This window comes from Volvox carteri (genome assembly GCF_000143455.1).
Source record: "Volvox carteri f. nagariensis unplaced genomic scaffold VOLCAscaffold_93, whole genome shotgun sequence".
NCBI classification, from domain to species: domain Eukaryota; kingdom Viridiplantae; phylum Chlorophyta; class Chlorophyceae; order Chlamydomonadales; family Volvocaceae; genus Volvox; species Volvox carteri.
In genome coordinates, this window is record NW_003307636.1 from 242811 (window position 1) to 262678 (window position 19868).

The 19868-nt window shown below is 58.8% G+C and overlaps 2 protein-coding genes across 2 annotated transcripts in view; one reads left to right on the forward strand and one right to left on the reverse strand.

Annotated features, from left to right (window-relative positions):
• Positions 1-935: 935 nt before the first annotated feature.
• On the reverse strand, positions 936-7840 carry VOLCADRAFT_99695 (uncharacterized protein; the record flags this gene model as incomplete). Its single annotated transcript, XM_002958393.1, has 8 exons — positions 936-1415; positions 1954-2336; positions 2397-2469; positions 2644-2721; positions 3409-3828; positions 4460-7098; positions 7159-7542; positions 7603-7840. 8 exons carry the CDS (start codon positions 7838-7840, stop codon positions 936-938), a joined length of 4695 nt encoding a protein of 1564 aa, XP_002958439.1.
• Positions 7841-8656: 816 nt separating this feature from the next.
• VOLCADRAFT_99696 (uncharacterized protein) overlaps positions 8657-19868 on the forward strand; it is a gene marked incomplete at both ends in the record, with an annotated part of 19083 nt that continues 7871 nt past the window's right edge. Inside the window, 13 exons of the mRNA XM_002958374.1 lie at positions 8657-8916; positions 9277-9476; positions 9550-9690; positions 9914-10350; positions 11249-11460; positions 11761-12922; positions 13714-13737; positions 16318-16465; positions 16633-16715; positions 17137-17258; positions 17765-17929; positions 18458-18557; positions 19561-19644. Of these exons, the coding sequence (XP_002958420.1) occupies positions 8657-8916; positions 9277-9476; positions 9550-9690; positions 9914-10350; positions 11249-11460; positions 11761-12922; positions 13714-13737; positions 16318-16465; positions 16633-16715; positions 17137-17258; positions 17765-17929; positions 18458-18557; positions 19561-19644 (3138 nt within the window). The remainder of the gene's footprint in view (positions 8917-9276; positions 9477-9549; positions 9691-9913; positions 10351-11248; positions 11461-11760; positions 12923-13713; positions 13738-16317; positions 16466-16632; positions 16716-17136; positions 17259-17764; positions 17930-18457; positions 18558-19560; positions 19645-19868) is intronic.

Consider the following 19868-nt stretch of genomic DNA (forward strand, 5'->3'; position numbering starts at 1 on the left):
CTACTCTCTCCTTTTTGAGTAAAGTCACGTAATATGCCAAGATAGCCCTCCCCCACACACACATACACACATACACACTCGACTCCATCCACCACCACCACCACCATCACATCACCTGCCAAATACGGACTCCTTCCCACCCGCACCCATTCCCCCCTTTCCATCAACAAAAGCAAGGGAGACATATTCTACCACAGGCACTGACACGCAGGAAACACACCACACCACACCATCACCGACAGCAGCAGCAGCCGCAAGCATCACCAGCATCATCGCTACCACCACCAATCCAACGGATAGTGCACACATACACACACATACACACATACATACATACATACACACAGAGCGATCGGAGGGATTCCCCCTTTTCCACACACACACAGAGACGCGCCACTCGCGGCTCAGCTCCATGAAACAAAAATACACACATACATGCATACATCTGTACACACACATACACACAGACACACCCCGTGGTGCCGGCCACCGCCGCATTCCCCGGGAGCTCCCATCTGCCCACTCTGCCCTGCTGCTCTACATCCGATAACCCTCGCGCGCATACGTACATACGTACGTACACACATACATACATACACACACTTGAACAATAAACGCAGAAGAAGGAAAATCAACCCTTCTCTCTCTAAAAACAAACCAGTGAACGCAACGCAGCAACGGAATAGGCGACACAGCAGCGGCGGTTCCCTCATAAAGCTCGAAACCCGAACATTCTCCTCTCGTGATGTCTGATGGCAACCCAACCGACCCAGACACGCCTGCAGCACACACTATCCTCGCGCCCAACCCCCATACACCTTCGCTTCTTTTAGAACTTGCCACACACACACACACACACACACACACACGCACACATACACATAAACTCAGCGGCAACAGCAGCAGCACTACAAACCCAGAAGCGCCATGCCGTTTCAGTAATAGGCATCGTACTCGTCCTCGTATCCTGTGTACCCTCCCTGATCGTGGCCGTCGTACCCACCGTACGCGCCGTACCCGCCACCGTAAGCGCCGCCTCCGCCGCCGTAACCATCGTCGTCGTTGTGACCTTCCCCACCCTCGCCACCCTCTTCCCCCAAACCGCCCCCCTCTTCGTGGCCTATCCGCGCAACCACCTCCTCCGTCGCCTCCGCCTCCGCTGCTGCCGTACCTGCCGCCGTACTGGGACCTGCGGCTGCCCCCGGGCTCCCATCTGCCGCTGCTGCTGCCCCGGGCTCCGCCACCGCTGCTTCTGGGCCAGGTGCCGGCAGCATTGTGCCCGCCGTTGTCTGCTGCGCCGCCTGCTGAGCGTTGACCTCCGCTATCCGCGACCGCACAAGCTCAAGAAGTTGCGCTTGACCGCCGCCGCCGCCGCCGCCACCCACCTTGCCCCTGTTCGATACCGCCGCGTGGACCTGGGGACCCACACATACATACATACATACATAAATACATACATACAAACGTTCTTAGATGCCACTCGTGTGTCATTTTCGCCAGCCCCTGCCTCCGGCTCAAGTCACTAAAACCCCACATGTTTGCACAGACCCTCGTGCACACACACCCTTGCATGCACACAGAAGAGCGCCACGCAGAAACTCACCCCTCAGGGTGTGGGATTGGAGAGAGGAGACGTCAATACATCGATACAATGCGTAAGTCGTGTTGAAGCACAGGTGGAGGGAAGGGGGATGGTGCGGGCGGCAAGGGGGCCCCGGAGAAGGCGGAGGATACCGGAGGACGGAGGAAAGGGAGGATGGGGGCGACTGCGGAAGAGGGTTACGTTCCCGGACTCCCGGACCCAACGCGGTGGGGTTCGTGTGTGGGTGAAACACGCTCTCACCGCCACCCATAACACCCCTGGAGCTGCCGCTCCAACAACCAGCCCCTACAGCCTAACACACCGCCCTCCGGCCCCCAAACATAGAGGCGCCAGTGCCCCCCTCGCCTCACCTTGGCGGGGTTCACGCGGAGCTCTTTAATGTACTTCCGTTTCACGTGCGCCCGCTGCATCTCCGGGAACAACATGCAGATGAGCGAAAAGTCGGTGCCGAAGGCCGCCAGGGCGCTGTAAAAGAGCGCGGTGTCGGCCTCGCTCCAGCGCGCCGGTCCCAGGCGTTTCATGTACGTGAATGACGTAACAAACCGGGTGTCCTCCTCCACACGAGCGTACTGTGCCACGTCATCCTGTTGCTGCGCCGCAACCGTCAACGTATCGGCGTCAACGACCAACTGCCCGTCCACGATGCGCACCTGGGGGGCCGCCGGCCGGGCGCCAGCTCGGCCGCGTGGGCCGGCGGCGGCGGCGGCGGCGGCGCTCCGCGCCCCCGCCGCACCTGCGGCGGGCAGCGCTGGCGTTGCAGGCCCCCCGGCGCCTTCCGCGCCGTCTGTCTCACCCGCTTCGGCTGCCGCCAAAGCGGCTGCCTTTGCCGCTGCGCGCTCCTTGGCGATCTTGGCCTTCTCCCAGGCCTGCAGTTACACACACACACACACACACACGTACACACAGTCCCGAACACAACAGATGTCTTTTAAAGCGCGCAAATGCTGTGCCCCTGGAAGGTTTCAGGATCGATCCCGACCGCGTGCTGGGGTCCGTGGATGTACGCACAAGGCACGACCCACGGGTCAGTCCTTCCTCACCTGCGTCCTCGCAATGATCTTTCGCAGCGACCAGTTCTCCACATCCAGGGGCTCGTTGGGGTCCACCTCGGGGAGGGGCTGCGAGGGAATCATTCGTTGGTGATTGGGTGGGTGGGTGATTGAGGGAGTGAGTTGTGAGGATGTGCGTAAGGCGAGGATGACCGGCAGGGTACCAAAACAACGCTCGGGGGGACCTAGGGTGCAGGAGCTACGAAGGGGGGTTCTGTCGGCGTGTATGTGCACATGTGCGAGGGCATGGGGGGAGGTTTGGCTCTTCTGCTGGTCGAAGTTGGGGGGGGAGGGGGGATTCGGGAGGGCCCGGCAGGTGCGCTCCCACAAATGCAAGAAGGCCCTAAGGCTCTAGGAAGGGGCTCTCCTCTTCCCTAAGCTGTCTTCTCTTCTTCTCCTCCCCTAACGAAGCCGCGTCTTCCAGCGGCAAAACCCCTGGGTACGCTATTTGCACCTCCGGCGGGATAGCACGTCTGCCCGCACGTCTGCCCGCACGTCTGCCCGCACGTCTGCCCGCACGTCTGCCCCAGCATGACTGTGCCACAGGTTTACGAAGGCGGACCCGGATACGTTTGGCGGTCCATCCGCCGGGTCTTCGTCTTCTTCCCCACCGCACCGCCTTTTTAGGGTTTTGGCAGTACTCAGCTATGGCGCCAACATACGAGTCCAACGCACGAGATTGCGGCGGCACGAGCATGTTGCCGTCGCCGGTGGTTTTTTCGTATCGTTGTCCTATGACACGGTTGTCGTACTTACAATGATGGCCAAGCCGGCCTCCTTGAGGGCCTTCTCCTCGAGCTCCCTTCGCATCCGTGCCTCTCGCGCCGCCGCCGCCGCCGCCGCGTACTTGGATTTCATCTGACCGCCCTGGCTCCGCGGCGGCGGCACGCTCATGGCACCGGCGGCGGCGTCGCCGTCGGCCTTCGCCGTCGTCCGGCGCCGACGCTTTCGAAGCGGGCCCGCTTCCGTCAGCTCGCCGCCCTGCTGGCCCTCGCTGTCGGCCCCGCCGCCGCCGCGGCGGCGGCGGCGGCGGCTGCCGCCGTCGCCGGTGCCGCCGGCTGCAGCGCGGCGGCGTCGACGGCTGCGAGTGCCTTGCGCCAGGTTTTCATGGTCGGGGTGGAGAATGAGCGCCATGCCCACGTCCTCCCCACCCCCCTGCGCCGCCTCGCCAGCTGCCTGTTGCCGCCAGTCGCGCAGGGAGAATGGAGATGGCAGATAAGGACACCGCGGCAGATGGACACAACACAAGTCTAACAAAGCAAAGGAGCTTACCTTGAAAAATAACTACGAAGCGGGGATTGATACCAGGACCTCATCACGACGGACGACATGCTATGTGGCGATGTGGACCAGGAGCATGTTCACAGAGTCCTGGCACACAGCAGTGCAAAACACGTCCCAACCCCTAAAGGAGCCCCTTCCACAACCAAAAGAGACCTCCCGTGATCCGGCACGCGGCGGCACAGAGCGACGCGGCATTTCATCCCAACATCCTCTTCACACACACCCTGTATAATATCATCCCAAGACGCACTTAGACCGACAACACAGATCAGGTCTGCAACAGCACACAGCTCCCCCCCCCGCAGCAGTTTTCCATACCGGCCCCCTCTCACTCCTTCCCTCTCTCTCGCTGCGTTTAAAAGTGATTACTGCGTTTCAAAGTGGTTACTAGTGACCAAATGGGTTACTGAGGTACTAACTCCCTTCCGGAAGGTGGTCACACGAATACACACACCTCGATTTTCCCGCATCGAGGCTCAGATTAACTAACAACACACACAACAACGCGCAGGAGCCCCCTTACCTGGACAGCAATCTCGCCCCGCAGGGTGGACAGTAGCCGCATCCACGCCATGGCGCCTTTCTTTGCGGTCGGTGTGGACACTGACTGAAACAGCTCGAGAACTCGGCGGGCGCTGGTCTCCGCCTTGCCGGCGGCGACGACGGCTTCCGCGGCAGTCGGCAGCTGCGGCTCCTCCGCCACCGTTGCCGCCTCCTTGGCGGAAGCTCCGCCGCTCATCCTGTCCCGCTTGTTCGATGCTTTCGTTCGGAGCCGCCGGGGCGGGACTGCCCCCACCTTTGCATGCTGGGCGTCGCGCTCTGCTTCCGTTTCCACCCTCACCTCCGTTTCCACCCTCACCTCTGCCGGCCTAATGTCCGCCAGTGTCTTGGCTGGGTTAACGCCGTCGGCATCGTCAGCACCCGCCGCTGTGGCCCCCCTTCGCAGCCGCGTTCGTTTTGTTCCCGTCGCCGTCGCCGTCGTCGTCGTCGCCGCGGTGGCGGTTGTGGTTGGGCCAGCGACAGCGGCGGTGGCGGCGGCGCCGTGCTGCTCGCACGCGGCGGCTAATGGCGGCCCTGCCTCATCCGCCGCTGCAGTCGCCGGCCCCTTCGTCTTCAATGCACTGCGCCGTCTCTTGGAAGCAGGTGTTTCCGTGTCTCCTCCGGCTGGCCGCGGCGGTTTCCGTGACCCTGTCTCAGGCGGCGGCTCCGTGGTTGCAGCCGGTGGCGCCGCTTGTGCCGCCGCCGGCCCCGCTGCTGCTGCCGCCGCCGCCTGGTCCTCTGCCACAGCCGAGGTGGCCCCCGCGCCTGCGGCATTTCCCGGGGCCGCCGCCGCAACCGATGGCCGTGTATCCGGTACCTGCTCTGCGCCAGCGGCGGCTGCGTCCGTAACGCCGGCTGCGGGACGGCTAGCAGCAGCTGCCGCCGCAAGCGACCGGAAAGCACCCGGCCGGGGATCTCTTGGTGCATAATCGAGTACGGCGCTAGCGGCGATAGGGCCTGAAGTCAGTAATCCGTCCGGGACCTGGTGCTCCTGTTGCGGCTGCTGATTCTGCCTGGCTTCGGTAGATACGCCGCCTGATGGCGCTCCTGCTGGGGGTTGTGACGCTGGAAGACCTGGGCCCCCTGACGCTGCTGCTGCTGGCGCTGCTGGCGCTGCTGCCTTGGCGGGGCCGGAAGAGCCGGCGGCAGCAGCGCCCCGTCTCCTCGATGCAACCACGGGTGCCGCCCTGCGCTGCTGCTTTGGCAGGGAGTCCAGATCCGCAGCTCCGAAACCGGCGGCCAGGAAACGCGCAACCGGCTCTGCAGTAGCAGCCGTAGCAGCGGGAGTGGCAGCGGGGGCTGCAGCAAGGGCACTACTTGCTGCTAAGGATGTGTCTGGACCGCCGCTAGCACTGCCATCGCCACCACGGCGACCGATATCTGCCGCTGCTGATGACGAAGACGCCAGCTGTTGCGATGCCGGCTGGGCCGCCTCCGCATCAACGAATGGCTCTGCGACCGTTACCGCAAAAGAGACACGTTTTCCTGCCGCCCTACCACCCCGCGACCCCGCAGCCGCCGCCACAGGATCAGTAGCGGATGGGGGACCAGAAGTCAACTCCGGCGCAGCGGCGGAGGGTGGCGGAGCAGGCACAGCGGCGGCAGGGGCCGGGTCCGTTGTCGCGGGCTGTCGCTGTTGACTTGCTCCCCGGGTTCGAATCGCGCTATCTACACGCCGCTGCGGCGCCACGACAGGTGCAGCCCCCGGCGCCGGGCGCTCTCCAGCCCGGAGCCCTGGAGCAGGGACGTCCAGCAGCACCTCAAAATCCTCATTCGACTCCGCCTGCGCGGCGGCCCCTGCTCTAGCAACTGCTGCATCCGGAACGCCAGTCCCTGGCGCGGATGGTGCCGCACCCGCCTCCACAGCTACTTCCCGAGCTGTTAAACCGCCTGCTACCCGTGTGGTATCGGCGGCTGCATCCGTAGCGCTGGGCGCTGGCTGGGATCGTTCCATGGCCCTGGCCGCATGCGCTCCGGAACCGACAGCCCGTCCGGATTCTGCTTGTTGCTGTGGCTGCTTCGAGGCAGGGGCAGCAGCCGGCGGCACGGGTTGAGATATAGAAGCTGGTGCACTTGGTAGGGATGAGGGTGCCCCGCCAGATGAATAACCTATCGTGCCGGCCTCCACAGCTGTTGATGTCCCTGTCTGCTCCTCCTGCTGCTGTTGCCACTGGGAAGGACCGCCCTCCACGGTCGCTGCGCCGCCGGCCATTGCCGACATACCTACCCCCGCGGCTTGGCTGCCTTCTAGCTGCGTGGCCGGTAATGCCGGCTGTGACCCCGGGCTTAGCACAGCGGCTGGGACTGGTTGGGAAGGTTGGCTTAAAGGGGCTAGCTGCGACTGTAGCAGGTGCGCGGGATCCAGCGGGCCCGAGCCGGCACTCAAGCCAGGAGCCTGCGGCTGTGGCGGCTCCGCCGCCGCTACAGCGGCCTTGTTGCCGACTCCGCCGCCAGCCTGGCGGGTACGACGGTCTCCTGGCGCGGACGGCGCAAACTTGCTTTGGCGCGGCTGAGAGGGCAGCGACAGCAGGTCATCCAGCGGGTTGCTGCTGAATGACGGGCCGGCGGGTGCTGAGGTTGACGCAGGGGGCGGGGGGTTGGCGGCTGCAGGGGGCGCAGTGGCTGCACCGGCGACAGCAGCACCAGCGGCATGAGCTGGAGGGCTGGCGGCAGGATCCTTACCCCTGAACTGGGCAGGAGCAGGCGATGGAGCCGATGGCTGCACCGGCACCGTGGTTGCAACCGCAGCAGCGGCAGCTTGAGCGGCAGCGTGCGGAGGTGCCTCAGCGGATGAGGCGCCGTCGGCCCCAGTCCGGGAATCTACCACGGGTGCTGGTCGCGAGGGGCCAGGATCTATGACGTCAGGCTCAGTCAGGGGCAGTGCGGGAGGCGGCTGGTGCTTAGTTTCCAGCTTGCTGTGGAAGTGGCCATGTTGCGGTGGCGCGGTTGGCAGCATTTCCCTCGCGCCGCTAGCCGCTACCGCAGGCGCCGCTGCCGCCGCTGTCTGGGTTCGAACTCCAGCGTCACGCTGTGACTGCTGCGGGCTCCCCCCAAGCGGCGAGGGAGCTAATGGCACAGGTTGGGGTTGAGCCTGGGGTGCTTGAGTGGATGGGACAGTAGGCTCACTGCCCGGGGGCTGTTGCGCAGCGCGAGGCTTTACCCTCACGGCTTCCTTCACGGGGGCTGCTGTTGCGGCCGGGGATGTGGGAGCGACGGCGGCGGCAGTGCTGGCGGAAGGAGCAGCAGCGCTGCTGGGCGCCTGCTGCGCGGAGGGTCGCGCTCGTGGAACGGGTTTCACTGCCGGCTTGAAGGCACGTGCTTTCTGAGCCTTTTGTTTGTCTAGTTCGTCGAGGTCAAGATCCATGATGGCCGAGGCCCTGGCGTTGCAGGTGAAACGCCCGGGGGATGGCGATACGGGGATCCAACCAGGGGATGCGTGTCCACCGCTCTGGCACGCGTTTGCACAGCCTGTGCTGGCGTGGGGATGGGGCGATGGCTACTGCTGGGACATGGGCTGCAAGGTAGAGCACCGCAAGCAGCTGGACGGCCAAACAGCTTTGAAGCTAACCCTTCCGCTTGTCACTGAAATATTAATAATGCAACTCAGTACCATATGAAGTAATTATTTTGGGCAGCGCAGTTCCGCTGCGCTGCCCACAGCCACGACGCCACGCAAACTCCCGCGGACGACACAGCGTCTAGCCGAAATCGCGTTTCGGGGATTAATCTGTTGTAATCCGGCTGCAGTATCTGCAATCTCAAACAAGATAGACTGCGTAGGACCACATAGCCCCCAAACAGGTTCGAGTCAGCTTGAAGGGCATTTCAAAAATATTATCCATATTATCATCTATATGTCTATTGGGCTTAATGTTCTAGGGCTTTGCACATAAACGCCGCCAAATCGCGCATTTGGCGTCCGTCGTGTACCCCGTCATCTCATTTGACTGCATACGACTTGTGTTGCTACATGTACTGTATTCCATAGCTATTATCTTCTTACGCTACATAGTACATTTCCACAATCCCTTCATTTGTAACTGCGCAACTGCAAGCATTTATCACTGTAAACAAGCCCTGGATTCCATAAAGTAAAACGTATATCTAAAATTTGATCTATGTCAGTACATTAGTGTATGCCGGTAGAGACCGGCGATGGGCCTAGGCCTTGCTCTTCGAGATGCTCAGTGACCCAGCCTCTGAGCACGCATCACTTAGACCTCCAGGCCTCTCCTACACGACTACAACGGACCAGAACAACAGCAGCAAAGACCCGGGTGGTGGAGTGCAGGCGCAGCCCCGGCTGGGGTTGCCCCAGGCTGGGGAGGAGCCTGCAGCGGACTCTGAGGTCACTCAAACAACGACCAGCAATCGGAGCCGTCCATCAGCCGCTAAGTGGGCCCAAGAACAGCAACCGAGCCAGCGGCAGCAGCGGCCGAGGTAAGCTCAATAGGGTAAAGGTGGGGGGTGCTGGCGCCGAGTAGGAACGTCAGGACAAGTAAGATGTTCGATTTTATCGACTTAGCTTTGCAGGCTTCTTTTTGCAGCTTGTTTTGGCGTGACTGTTGTTGACCTGCGCGGCGCTGTTTGTGACGGAAGATGCCTTATTTGCGTTGCGCAACATCGCATGATGTTGTAGTTCTTTTTTCCACCCTGGAACCGGAGCCTGGTGCGGGCTGCTGCGACTTGCACGCACATAACTGCACCATCTTTTGCGGGCACACAGCTAACGATTTGCAAAAATCCCTAAAGGAGGGCCTGACTCTTTGTCTTACTGCTATCTCCTTCTTTACTTAGCAGCAGCGGTCGGGGGCAGAAACGGCACCGTGGCGACATGGCGGACGGGGCGAACACAACGAGCCCCAGTGCCAACCAGGGACCACAGGAGCTACAAAATAGGCTTGCCGCCGTTAGCGAACGCACACTTCAGTATGAGATGGCGTTAAAAGAGAAGGACAACGAACTAGCGCGCCTCAAACAATTGCTTGCGATGAAAGGCGGTGAGTTTTGCAGGAATGGGTAAAGTGTTGCATGTTGCGAACACAAACTGAAACATTACATTCCCTGCTGCAGAGCAACTTCCAGGGCCCAGCGCACAGGCGGGGCCGGCGTCTGTCATCACCGAGCAAGAATTGAAGCAGGCTTATTGCTCGTCGGTTCAAGCCCTGAAAGATTACTTGGTAATATCCAATCTGACCAGCTACGACATAACAGGTACGCATGGCAAGTTACGGTTTTCGCGGTTGCGAGCACCTGTAAGGGCATGCTGGCGGTTGCACACGTTTCTTGGGACTTGCAGCCTGTCGCCACTTGTCGTGTGCGTGTGACGCTGGAGCCACATCTAGCTCACTTGCCTTCCTTACCCTGCGGCTAGATATTGCGTTGGAAGCTGCGCAATAACCCTATCTGCTGCCCACAATCGCGTCGCCCAATCCAGGCAAAAACCTGCCCGAAAAGGTCACCGCCGACATTAAGGCCCTGGTTCACACCATCAGCAAGGTGTGCCTCCAAATCCTAAAGCCCGAAACCCCCTTCGTGCTGGAAACCATCAGCAAGGACTACAGCAATACAACCACGACGGATTGGGAGCTGGATAAAAGTCACTGGATCAACGTAATTGCACAGCTGCAGCTCTCCAACTTACAGGTCCTGTCCATCCTGCACGCACGCGAGTTGCACGTGCACAAGATGCAGATGCTCCTGCAGGAGCGCGCGGCCATCGCACGCCAGGCAGCGGAGCTAACAGCAGCAGCGTGCAGCTCTAACCCCATGATGTTGGATGAGGTATCAAACATGACGGTGCTTGTTCAGCATGGATACCTGTACTTTGCCCGCAACGCACTGCTGCTGCAGCGTGTCGTGGATATGTTCAAGGTAGGACATTGCAGGGAGCTCGGTCGACCGCGTGGGTTCCCGCACATACATGATCGACGGTCGTACTGGAATGGAGGACATAAGCAGTAACAGTTCCTAATGTCATGACGTGCTGGGTTCCTCGGGGAGAGGGCAGTCCAGAGGTGCTCATTTGAGCCGGTACAAAGAGTTCATTACCGGGATACGTGCGTAAAGAAAAGGTTTCGCGTGTGTGGTGGCCGAAAGGGAGGGGGGTTTGAGGTGGTGGCCTCGGATCCGCCTGCATGTGAGATCATGAAGAGCTGCACATTCGGCAAAGCGGCAGAGCTAAGAAACCTGCTAGTCCAAGCTAGATCTTGCCGCTGCGGGCAACAGAGCAACCCTTAACTTTCCATAGCTGCTGTATTGTACTGTATTGCACAATGTGCGTTGGTGTCCTCCTCCGCACTCGTATCCCCTGTGATGTCCCCACGGCAGCAGTACGAAACCTAAATTTGTGCCCGAAGGCAACAATTGCCGCCCTTGGCTTACATAAACTGAAAGGTTACTGGTAATAAGCAAGACGGCAGGAAAACAGATTGGATTTAAGCAACGGTTTAAAGAGGCAGCAAACCTTAAGCGTCGCTGAAGGTTGGGCTGCCAGCTATCGGGGCTCCTCCCCAGCAGTTGATGGAGCGTTGCGAGCGAGGTGGCGTCATTCCCGGTCATCCAGGCTCCTCTGGACCCGCGCGGGGAGACCTAGTTCACTTTTATGCAGCGCCAGGATCCCCAACCTTTTCTGTGTATACAACCTGGTGTCACGCTCTGACCGGTAGCCGCGTGGTTTCCCTTCATGCCTGGTCCTTACCCTTTCCCTATTCGTTGTGGGCTGTTTACTTTACATATGCTTGCTCTTTCGTTATAACCTCTTCCCCCGCAGGAGTCCCTCCTCCGTGAACAAAAGACGGTGATGGAGCTGTTCCTTAAAGTGCTTTACCAGGTGCTCTCTCCCGTCCAAGCGGCATTGTTCGTAGTTGAAGCTTTTCCTTACCACTGTGACGTGCTGGCGCTGTCGAATGTGCTGGCGTTGGTCTTCGGAAAGGACGGCAGCAACGTGGGGAACATGGGCCCTATGGGCAACGCGCAGGCCGGGTGAGCGGAGGAATGGGACACGAGAGGGGTCCAGGGAAAAGTAAAGTACAGAAAGGTCAGATGGGGACCCCAAACGAACACGGAGACGCAAAAAAAACACCTTGGGTGAAAGCCCTAGGAGGACGTATTTCAGCACTTTCGGCACGTCGCAGCGAGGGTTTGCGGAATAAAAGGGAGTAGCTTTCTGTTGGCAAGCCTCCATCTCTGCTTGAGTAGGCGAAACCGCTCTTGGCTGTCCTGCCTTCTTAGCAAGACGGCTCCTGTCCGATTATCGCCGGTGCCTGCAATGTTCTGCTGTAGGATGGGGAGCACAGACCCGCTGGACATGATGATGGGAATGGGTGGCGGTGGTGGCGGGCCCTCCGCCGCCGCCGCGGCGGGGCCCAGTGGTGCCGGCAGCGGCGGAAACGGCATGCTTTCCATGCAGGAGGCCATGCTGCTGCACCAGCAGTTTGGCGGGGGCGGCTCTGGCGGCGGTGGTGGCGGCGCCGGACCGGATAAACTATCGCTGTTGCAGCAGCAGCCGAGCGGGCAGCAAGACCTCACGGGGGGAGGCCTGGGTGCAGCCGGTTTAGGTGGTTCTCTAAGCGGCGGCTTAGGTGGGGGCGGGTTGGGGGCCGGCGGGCTGAGCGGCCTCAGCTCTGGTGGCAATCCGGCGGGCGCGCAGCGGTTGAACCCTTTTGGTGCGATGGCGGAGCTGCAGTCCATGATGGGAGGTGGCGGTGGTAACGGTGGCGGCAGTGGATTGGATGGGTCAGCATTGCGAGGCGGTGATGCAGGCGGCGCAAGTGGCATGAGCGCCGCGGCAGTAAAACAAGAGCTTCAAAGCCTGCAAGCGGCCGCAATGGCCCGCCAGGCTGCTGGGCAGATGCTCGGCCCAGGCGTGGCTGGGGATATGGCCACCGCTAAAGCAGCAGCTGCCGGCGGCGGTGGTCTTTCAGTCTATAATCAGCAGCACAACATGCCTGCCGGCATGGGGGGCCTCGCGCAAGGTGGCGGCCTGATGGATAACGGTGTTGGGCCGTCAGGCGTGGGACACAATCCCGCTGCTAACCTTTCCCCGGACCTCATGGGCGGGCAAGGCCCCGGCCTGGCAGGCCCTGGAGCTAAAGGAATGGCGGTGGGAGGCGGCCCTGGGCCGGGCCTACAGGGCGCGGGGTCCTTGGGGGTTGTGGGCGGGCTGGCAGGGGCGGGTAGCCTGGGCGGCGGTGGCGGCGGTTTAGTGGGGCCGGGCAGCCTGGGCGGCGGCGGGCTAGGTGCTGGAGGCCTGGGTGGCGGTCCGGGATTATTCGGCAAGGGCGGTCCGCAGGGTGGTGCGCCCACGCTTAACCTCAGCATGCCGGGCGCAGGCGGGGGAGGCCTGGGTTTGGGTGGCGGTGGCGGGCTTGGGGGCTTGGGCGGGCATGCGGATGCGTTGGGTCCGCTGGGCCAGCAGAACAGCGGCAGTCTACCCATTAGCACCGTGAGCCGGTACGGTAACGGAGCTCCCCGCAGCGGGGGTCTGCTAGATGGGGGAGCTCGGGGGCCTGCAGGGCCTGGTGGTTTCAGTCGGTGATTTACTGTACGTGCGAAGGATGTGTGATCGACGAGCTGGGGTACCCCATGTCTGGCTTGTTTCGGCCTCGTATCTTCGAATGGGGAGCGTCTTGCTACTGGATATAGGAATGCGAGCGTGTGATCTTACTGTGAAGTTGCCTGCTTACGAAGCATCCGCATGCAATGTGAAGTGAAGTCGTCGTATCGTGCGCTGCGGTACCATACCATCGGTCCTTTTGCGCTTGCCCCGGTCGCTGTTGCTTCTGTTCGGCTGCTTTTCCAAACCACTCGACGACCGATGCTCAAGTCTTTACTTGGCTATGCGCGGATGCGCCGTGACCTGCCTTGCTTGGACCCCGCCTCAGGCGGGGACGCATTTGCTTGATTACTTGCTTGCTAGTAATGTTCATAATCCTGCTTGGGGTGAACTTCAAAGGACACAATTTATCGGGGTTGGGAACAAAACTTGATGCCTCTTGTTTGGGGCAATGGCATACAGACTTGAGCCGGGCAGTGGCGTGGTTTAATCGGGGTGCTAACCTACATACGTGACTTTGGTCGCCGCTGTCGAGTAAGGCTGTTGTTCCGTGTTCCTTGTTCCGTGGATGTGTTTGGCAAGGATAGGTGGTTTTTTCGATAACAAAGACTTCATGATTTTTTGGGTCTTGTTGTTTGCGGGAACTTTGGCTGGCAGCTGCCGCGTTGCTCTCACTACAGGACAAGTCGGGCTGCACTCAGCCGGTAAGTCCCGGGCGGGATATGCACGCGTTTTTAACGAGTCCACGTTACGTTGGGTGAAACCCGTTGGGTAAAGTTATAACAACACTGTTTTGCACGCGTGCGGTACATGCGGTCCTATGTTGTTGCCTTGGGGAGAGAGGTGTTGTTAAATCATCTCCTTTGCGCCCTCTTCTTGCAACAGTGGACCAGACTAATGCTCTCTCGGAACATGATCCGATGAGGGCGGGTTTATTGACTTTGATGAAATGAATTGAGTTCTTTGGGTAAGGTGTGAGTGTGGGTGTGGGCTCGCAGCACAGTGGATAGCGGTCCCAGCTCCAGGTTATGCGTGAAAGTGAATGGTGACTTGCATAAATAGTGTGGGCGCGTGAGAGCTTTGACGCATAATTATGTGTTTTGTCTGACGTGCGCCTAGGGAATCGGCGGCGATTCTCAAGTTCTGGTACCCCGCTCTGCATTTGTTTGCATCCGGAGCTCCGTGCTTTCTGCGCTTGTGGCTGTGGTGGGAAAAGTGAAGGCGATTTGCAGCTGTGAAGGCTTCTGCTTGCATAAGCAGGGCGTTATTTCGGGTGGATGCTGGTCGCGGAGCTTTGGTGTCCGCTCGTATAATTAAGGGTGTGGTTTCCAGAACCATCGATAGGGTTTCGGCCCGAGCAGACTGCTTGATGTGCGAAGTCGTCAGCAACAGCATATACATTTTTATATCATAGATTGGTGTATTGCATGCCGTTAAGACCGTGGGCATGTGCACTTCATAACCTCATGGCTTTTGAGTTAGGACCCTGAACGTTTGCACTTCTTGACGCTGGTTCCGGTGCAAAACGTGCGCCCGCGAGGACTGATTGCGTACCTTTATAAACATGTTGACCAGTATTATGAACGTTTAGATTTCCTAACAGACCAAATATTGTACATAATAACGTACTGTATGTGCTTAGGGGTTCATTGGGCGGAAGCTGGAAGAGCGCAGGCTGGAATGGTAACCGGTCAGGCGTCACATCTTTAAGATGGGAAAACTTTGTTACAAATTCCGCCTGGGGGTAAGCAGTTTGGAGAAAGCTGGCGTCGCCGCATGCTGATTCGAATCTTGCGCGCCCTAGCGAGGCACTGATGCCGCGCAAGTTGCAGTGCCAAGTCAGCGTTACCGCCGCCTTGCTGGACCAAATGCATCTACCGGTCAGACGAAACGGCGCATGTGCCAGGTCATGGTTACGAAGCAAGGACTTATAACGGTACGGTCAATTTTCGATAAAAATGGATAAAGCTATAAGTTCAGCTCAGTTCTACTCCTTCAAACGGTAGAAAGGCAAATTTCAGGTTCCATGAACAACTTACTCTCTTTGACATTTGGCCAGCCGACAGCCGTAAATGTGCTGCACGTTACGCGGTGCAATCAGGATAGTCGCCCCGCGTACAAGAGAGCTTGCAGAAGGCGTTGTTATCCCGTTTTGGACTTTGCAGGGATCAGCCTAGCAGGTGCCTGGGCATAACGTCACATGTGTCCAGAAAGTCAACTTGCCATGCGAGGCGGGAAGCGTCAGCGCCGCAGTTCAAGTCCTCTCCAATAAACGCGCATTACTAACATGCAGCAACACAATCTCACAAGAGCAACTACAAACCCTAAGGCTGACATATGGACGCAAGCAAGTAAATAAAAAACAAGCGATAAGTAAAAACACCCAAAGCAATGAACCGTAAGGTCATCGTAGCTGAAGCTAGTAACTAAGACATGAGGACAAGGAGAAGGACGAACGCATGTGCAAAAGCCAAGTACGCATTCTTATCCGCGCAAGGCCAAGCACAACTGGCCAAGCAGAAGGCCGCAAGCAATTACGCTACACCCTGGTGGCTCAATGTGTTTCGCATTAACCCCAAGCAGTCAGGAAAAGTCAGCTGTCAGGCTCCATGGCTTGCAGCTTGTAAGGCATTTGCGATCATTAAAGCTACCATATATTCCAGGAATCCATTGCACTGCTTGACAATTGCTAAGCATCCTAAAGCAAGCGCATGCTGCAGACTCGTTAATGTCAACGTTAATGCTATTGCTGTAGCTGACCGTTGGAACAGCTGGTCTCTACATCCGACGCATCGAGACAGAAATGTAGCAAAGACAACCCTGACGGGTATGGCGAAGCCATCTCTGGAATGTGATCGGCTATATGTTCTGGAACCGCAAGCCATGTGGTTTTCTGCGGCATGCTTGCTACTGCCTGCTGCCTGCTGGTGTACCGGAGCGAGCATGTCGCCTGGACTTGCCATCGAAATAAATCATTTGGTTGTGCAACTTTAGTAAATAGGATCGCCTCACGTGAACGGTGCGCGACGCTTTTACTGTTCAGCGTTGTACGTCAACGGTCACGTCACTAAACCGGCAGCCCGAAATAAACATTGGCGAATATTGGCGAATGTTGTCACTTAGAACAGTATACGTGGAATTAAAGGTGTGATCAAATTTAAATTATACAGTCAAGCGTGCACCTCACAACAGGAACTGCGAACTGCTTGAAAAGCTATGACCAGCTGTAGGGCATCGTGAATTCAAAGACGTTCAACTGAATGGCTCCCATATCACCTGCAAAGGCTGGGGAGGGGGAAGAACAGCGCGCTAAACGCGCCAAAATTTTGGAGATTCAGCGGGACTCAACTCTGACGGACGAGGAAAAGGGAAAGCGCATTCAAGCGCTCCATGGGGCTAGCCAATGGCTCGCTCAGGTGGTGCCTCGAGAAGGTGCGTGTTGGCGCCGGCATTGCGCTTGGACGCCTCCACGTGTATCTTTCCCCAATGCTCCACCGTGACTATCCGTTTCGCATTGATGGGGAAAATCGGACCCCCATCTGCAGCAGTTGTGTCTTAGTCTGCCTTCCCCTCCTGCTTGCTTTGGCATTTTGTCGTAGACCCGCTGGGCAAACTCACCGATGCCGAACGGGACAGTGTGACGTGCGGAATCTGTACTTCCATCGTCGACAAGCCAGTTACGGTAAGCGATACTTTACCAGTTTGGGCCTTGAACACCCTCATCGCGCGAGCACCGCCATTTCGCCATGTGCTCTTGCCCTCGCGGTTGCTGCTTTCAAACCCCAGCTGACACCGCATGCCGATAAGCTTTCCCCCAATACACGTGAATAATGCTTCCACCTTTTCAATCCCCAACATGCGACCGGAGAGCATCACCCGTGTTGCATCGCTCCCTCGTGTCGCGCACTCAATTTCGCCTGCTGCCGTGGATTCCGTCTCTCTTCTTCTTCTTCTTCTTCTTCTTCTTCCCAACATCCCGTCCCTTTCCTACACTTCCTCCAAAATTCTTTACCGAAAAGTTACCCACACACGCCTTCACCATAGATCAATAGCATCACCGTCCGTACTGTCCACTTCCCCTCGCACCACGATCTCCCTCGTAGCTCCCATGTCAACACAACATGTGCTTGAGCTGCCTCAAGAGCATCCGGAAGCTGGAAACGACCCTCCGGAGGTGCCCGTACTGCCGTACAACCATAAAGCCAGCTTTCATCGACGGTGCAAGGTGAGCCCTTACCTTACGGCCGCTTGCAGTGGGTTAGGCGGGTGCATTTTGGCTGTGTAAGTGTGGGCTGGAGGGCAAGATGAAGAAGGTGGGGCATCTGCTGCTATCCTGTCCAGGGAGGGGGGAGGTATGTGGGTCGGCGCGGTGGGTAGAGCTTACCCTTGGACGCACCCGGCCACGACGCGCCTGGTCCCTGTCCTTCCCCCGCCCCCCTCGTCACCTGCCCAAACAAATTAAACAACTCCACATCGTTGCTGCCTGCAAGTCCTGCCTGCCGGAATCCTGTCTCGCACCTCCCTCTCTCGCACCTCCTCCCGGTGCCCTTCACACGCCCCTGTTCTTCCTGCCAAACCCTCCGCTCACTCCTCGGCAATCGACCCTTTGATGCCCGTGTATGGCAATCTCCTTTATCTCACGTACGATATAATCCTTTTCCTCCCCCATCGGCGCCACTCCCTTTCTTCTTCTTCCTCCTCCTCCCTCTGGCCCTAATAACATTGAAACAGGATCAACACGGCGTTTGTTTCCCATCTCCGTATGCTGTTGGCTCGGTCCCTGGGGGGCAGTGCGGTGGTCACGGCCCGGGTACATCGCGAGGAGCCGGAGGGTGACGGGGAGGAGGAGGGAGAACAGCGACCCGAGGAGGCGTTCACCACCTCGCGAGCTGTCAGGTAGGGGGGGTTGCGGGTGGTGGGCAATCAGATCGGGTCGGATTGCGATCGGCGAGTAGGTAGGTCTGGGTTGAGTGTTGAGTGTTGTGTGGCGGTGAATTCATCATCATCGGACGGTGCAGCCAGGTGCACACAAGGCAAGGAGTGCTTTTTATATTGTCGAGAGGTCGATTTGGTAGATGACTTGGTAGATTTGCTGTTGGCTGTTGATTTTTCCTGTTGACGCACCACGGGGCGCCGGGGGGGAGGAACTGTTTCCCTTGGCGGCGGCGGCTGCGGCTGCGGCACTTGGCGATGTGGTTGACTGAAGGGTAGCGGAGCCCTCCCCCCTCTTGATGCTCGGAAGGGCGGGAGGCAGGGAGGGTGTCCCTGACGGACACACCGGACATGTGAGGCACACCGAGACACGCACACACACACACACAGCTGAGCAGCAAATGTAAATGCTAGCATGCATGCATGTGTTGTTTCATGCATTTGTACTCGATACATGTATGTATGTGTGTTGCACGCGGCGGGTGTATGCAGGAATGGTTTGGCCAACGCTTGCAGCGGCAGCCTCAAGATGACTTGCCCCCCGGATCACTTTGGTCCGATAGGTCCCGAGTTCGATCCCCGTCGGAATCGGGTGAGTGAACAGCGTGGAAGCTCTGGGGCGTGAAGCTCTGGGCGGATTGGTGGTTGGTGGGTGGGTTGTGAGGGCGGCTAGGGGTGTTGGTGGCAGGGGCACTGCTATAGCAGCTGTTGTGGACGGTTCGGTTGGTGGTGTGTCTGTGGTGTTGGTGGCGGAATGGGATTTTGGGACGGAAGAGGGGAGCCACGACTGCGGTGGTGGTGGTGATGTGCACATGGCCATTTTTAGGAACTTGCTCAATATTACTACAGGGTTTGTGTCTGAGCGCGTGCGTGTGTGTGTGTGAGTGTGTGTGTGTGTGTGTTTGTAACTATCTAGCGGCAAGCCCCCGGCAACCCATCCCCCTCCCTTCCCTCGTCCGGGAGCAAGGGGGGGGAGAAGTGATGAGACAGAGAGCCACGTCTATATCCGCCTAGGTCTTATGACCGCCGTATTCTCTTCTGTTGGACACGGCCGTTTTTATTTTTGCCTTGACTCAATCACCTCGACCCATTTGGGTCCTGCTCATGGTGGAATATGCCCCGTCGTACAGGGACTGGTAGTGGGAGATTTGTTTCCCAACCGCATGGCGTGCAGGTAAACGGCGGTTGTACGACGGGGCATGTGCAGGTGTCCTCGCCCTGCGGGATCATGGGGTAGGGGTGCGAGGGAAGCAGCTGGTAAGGGGGGGCGGGGAGGAGGAGGACAAGATCCTAACTTGCCCGGAACTGAAAGCAGTGGTACGGAGTGAAAAGAGTGGAATTCCATTACCTGATTTCCCGTGTGGCATCCCTTACCGTCCTGACTAGCCATGTGTGTATTTGTCCCCCCCCCCATCCCCCGTTCCGCCTCACTCGCCCGGTGATTGCCGCCCCGCTCACGCCCACAGCGCCTCCATCACAGCCCCTCTATCTCCTCCCCCTTCTATTTGATAACACACGCACACGCAATACACACACGCGCGCGCGCAATACACATACACACATAATGACACACGCCGCTCGCCGTCCTTTGCCAGGATGTGGAATGCCCACCTGCCCCACGTGGCTGGAATTGCGGGGCAGAGCAACAAAGGTGCGGACGCGCGAGTGGGTTATGGGAGGTGGGTTGTGTGTGGATGTATTCTGTGGGTACCGGCCTTCGGACCATTCCATGGGGGGTAACGTGGCGCTGACGTGGCTGTGACGTGTATGTATGTATGTATGTATGTATGTATATTATGTATGTTGGGAGGGAGGCCACTTTGTCCGTTAGAAGACGTCATTTTGCGACGTGTTTGTGTGTTTGCTTTTGTGTTTAGGATGCAGTACTCGCGGGGGGGGGCCC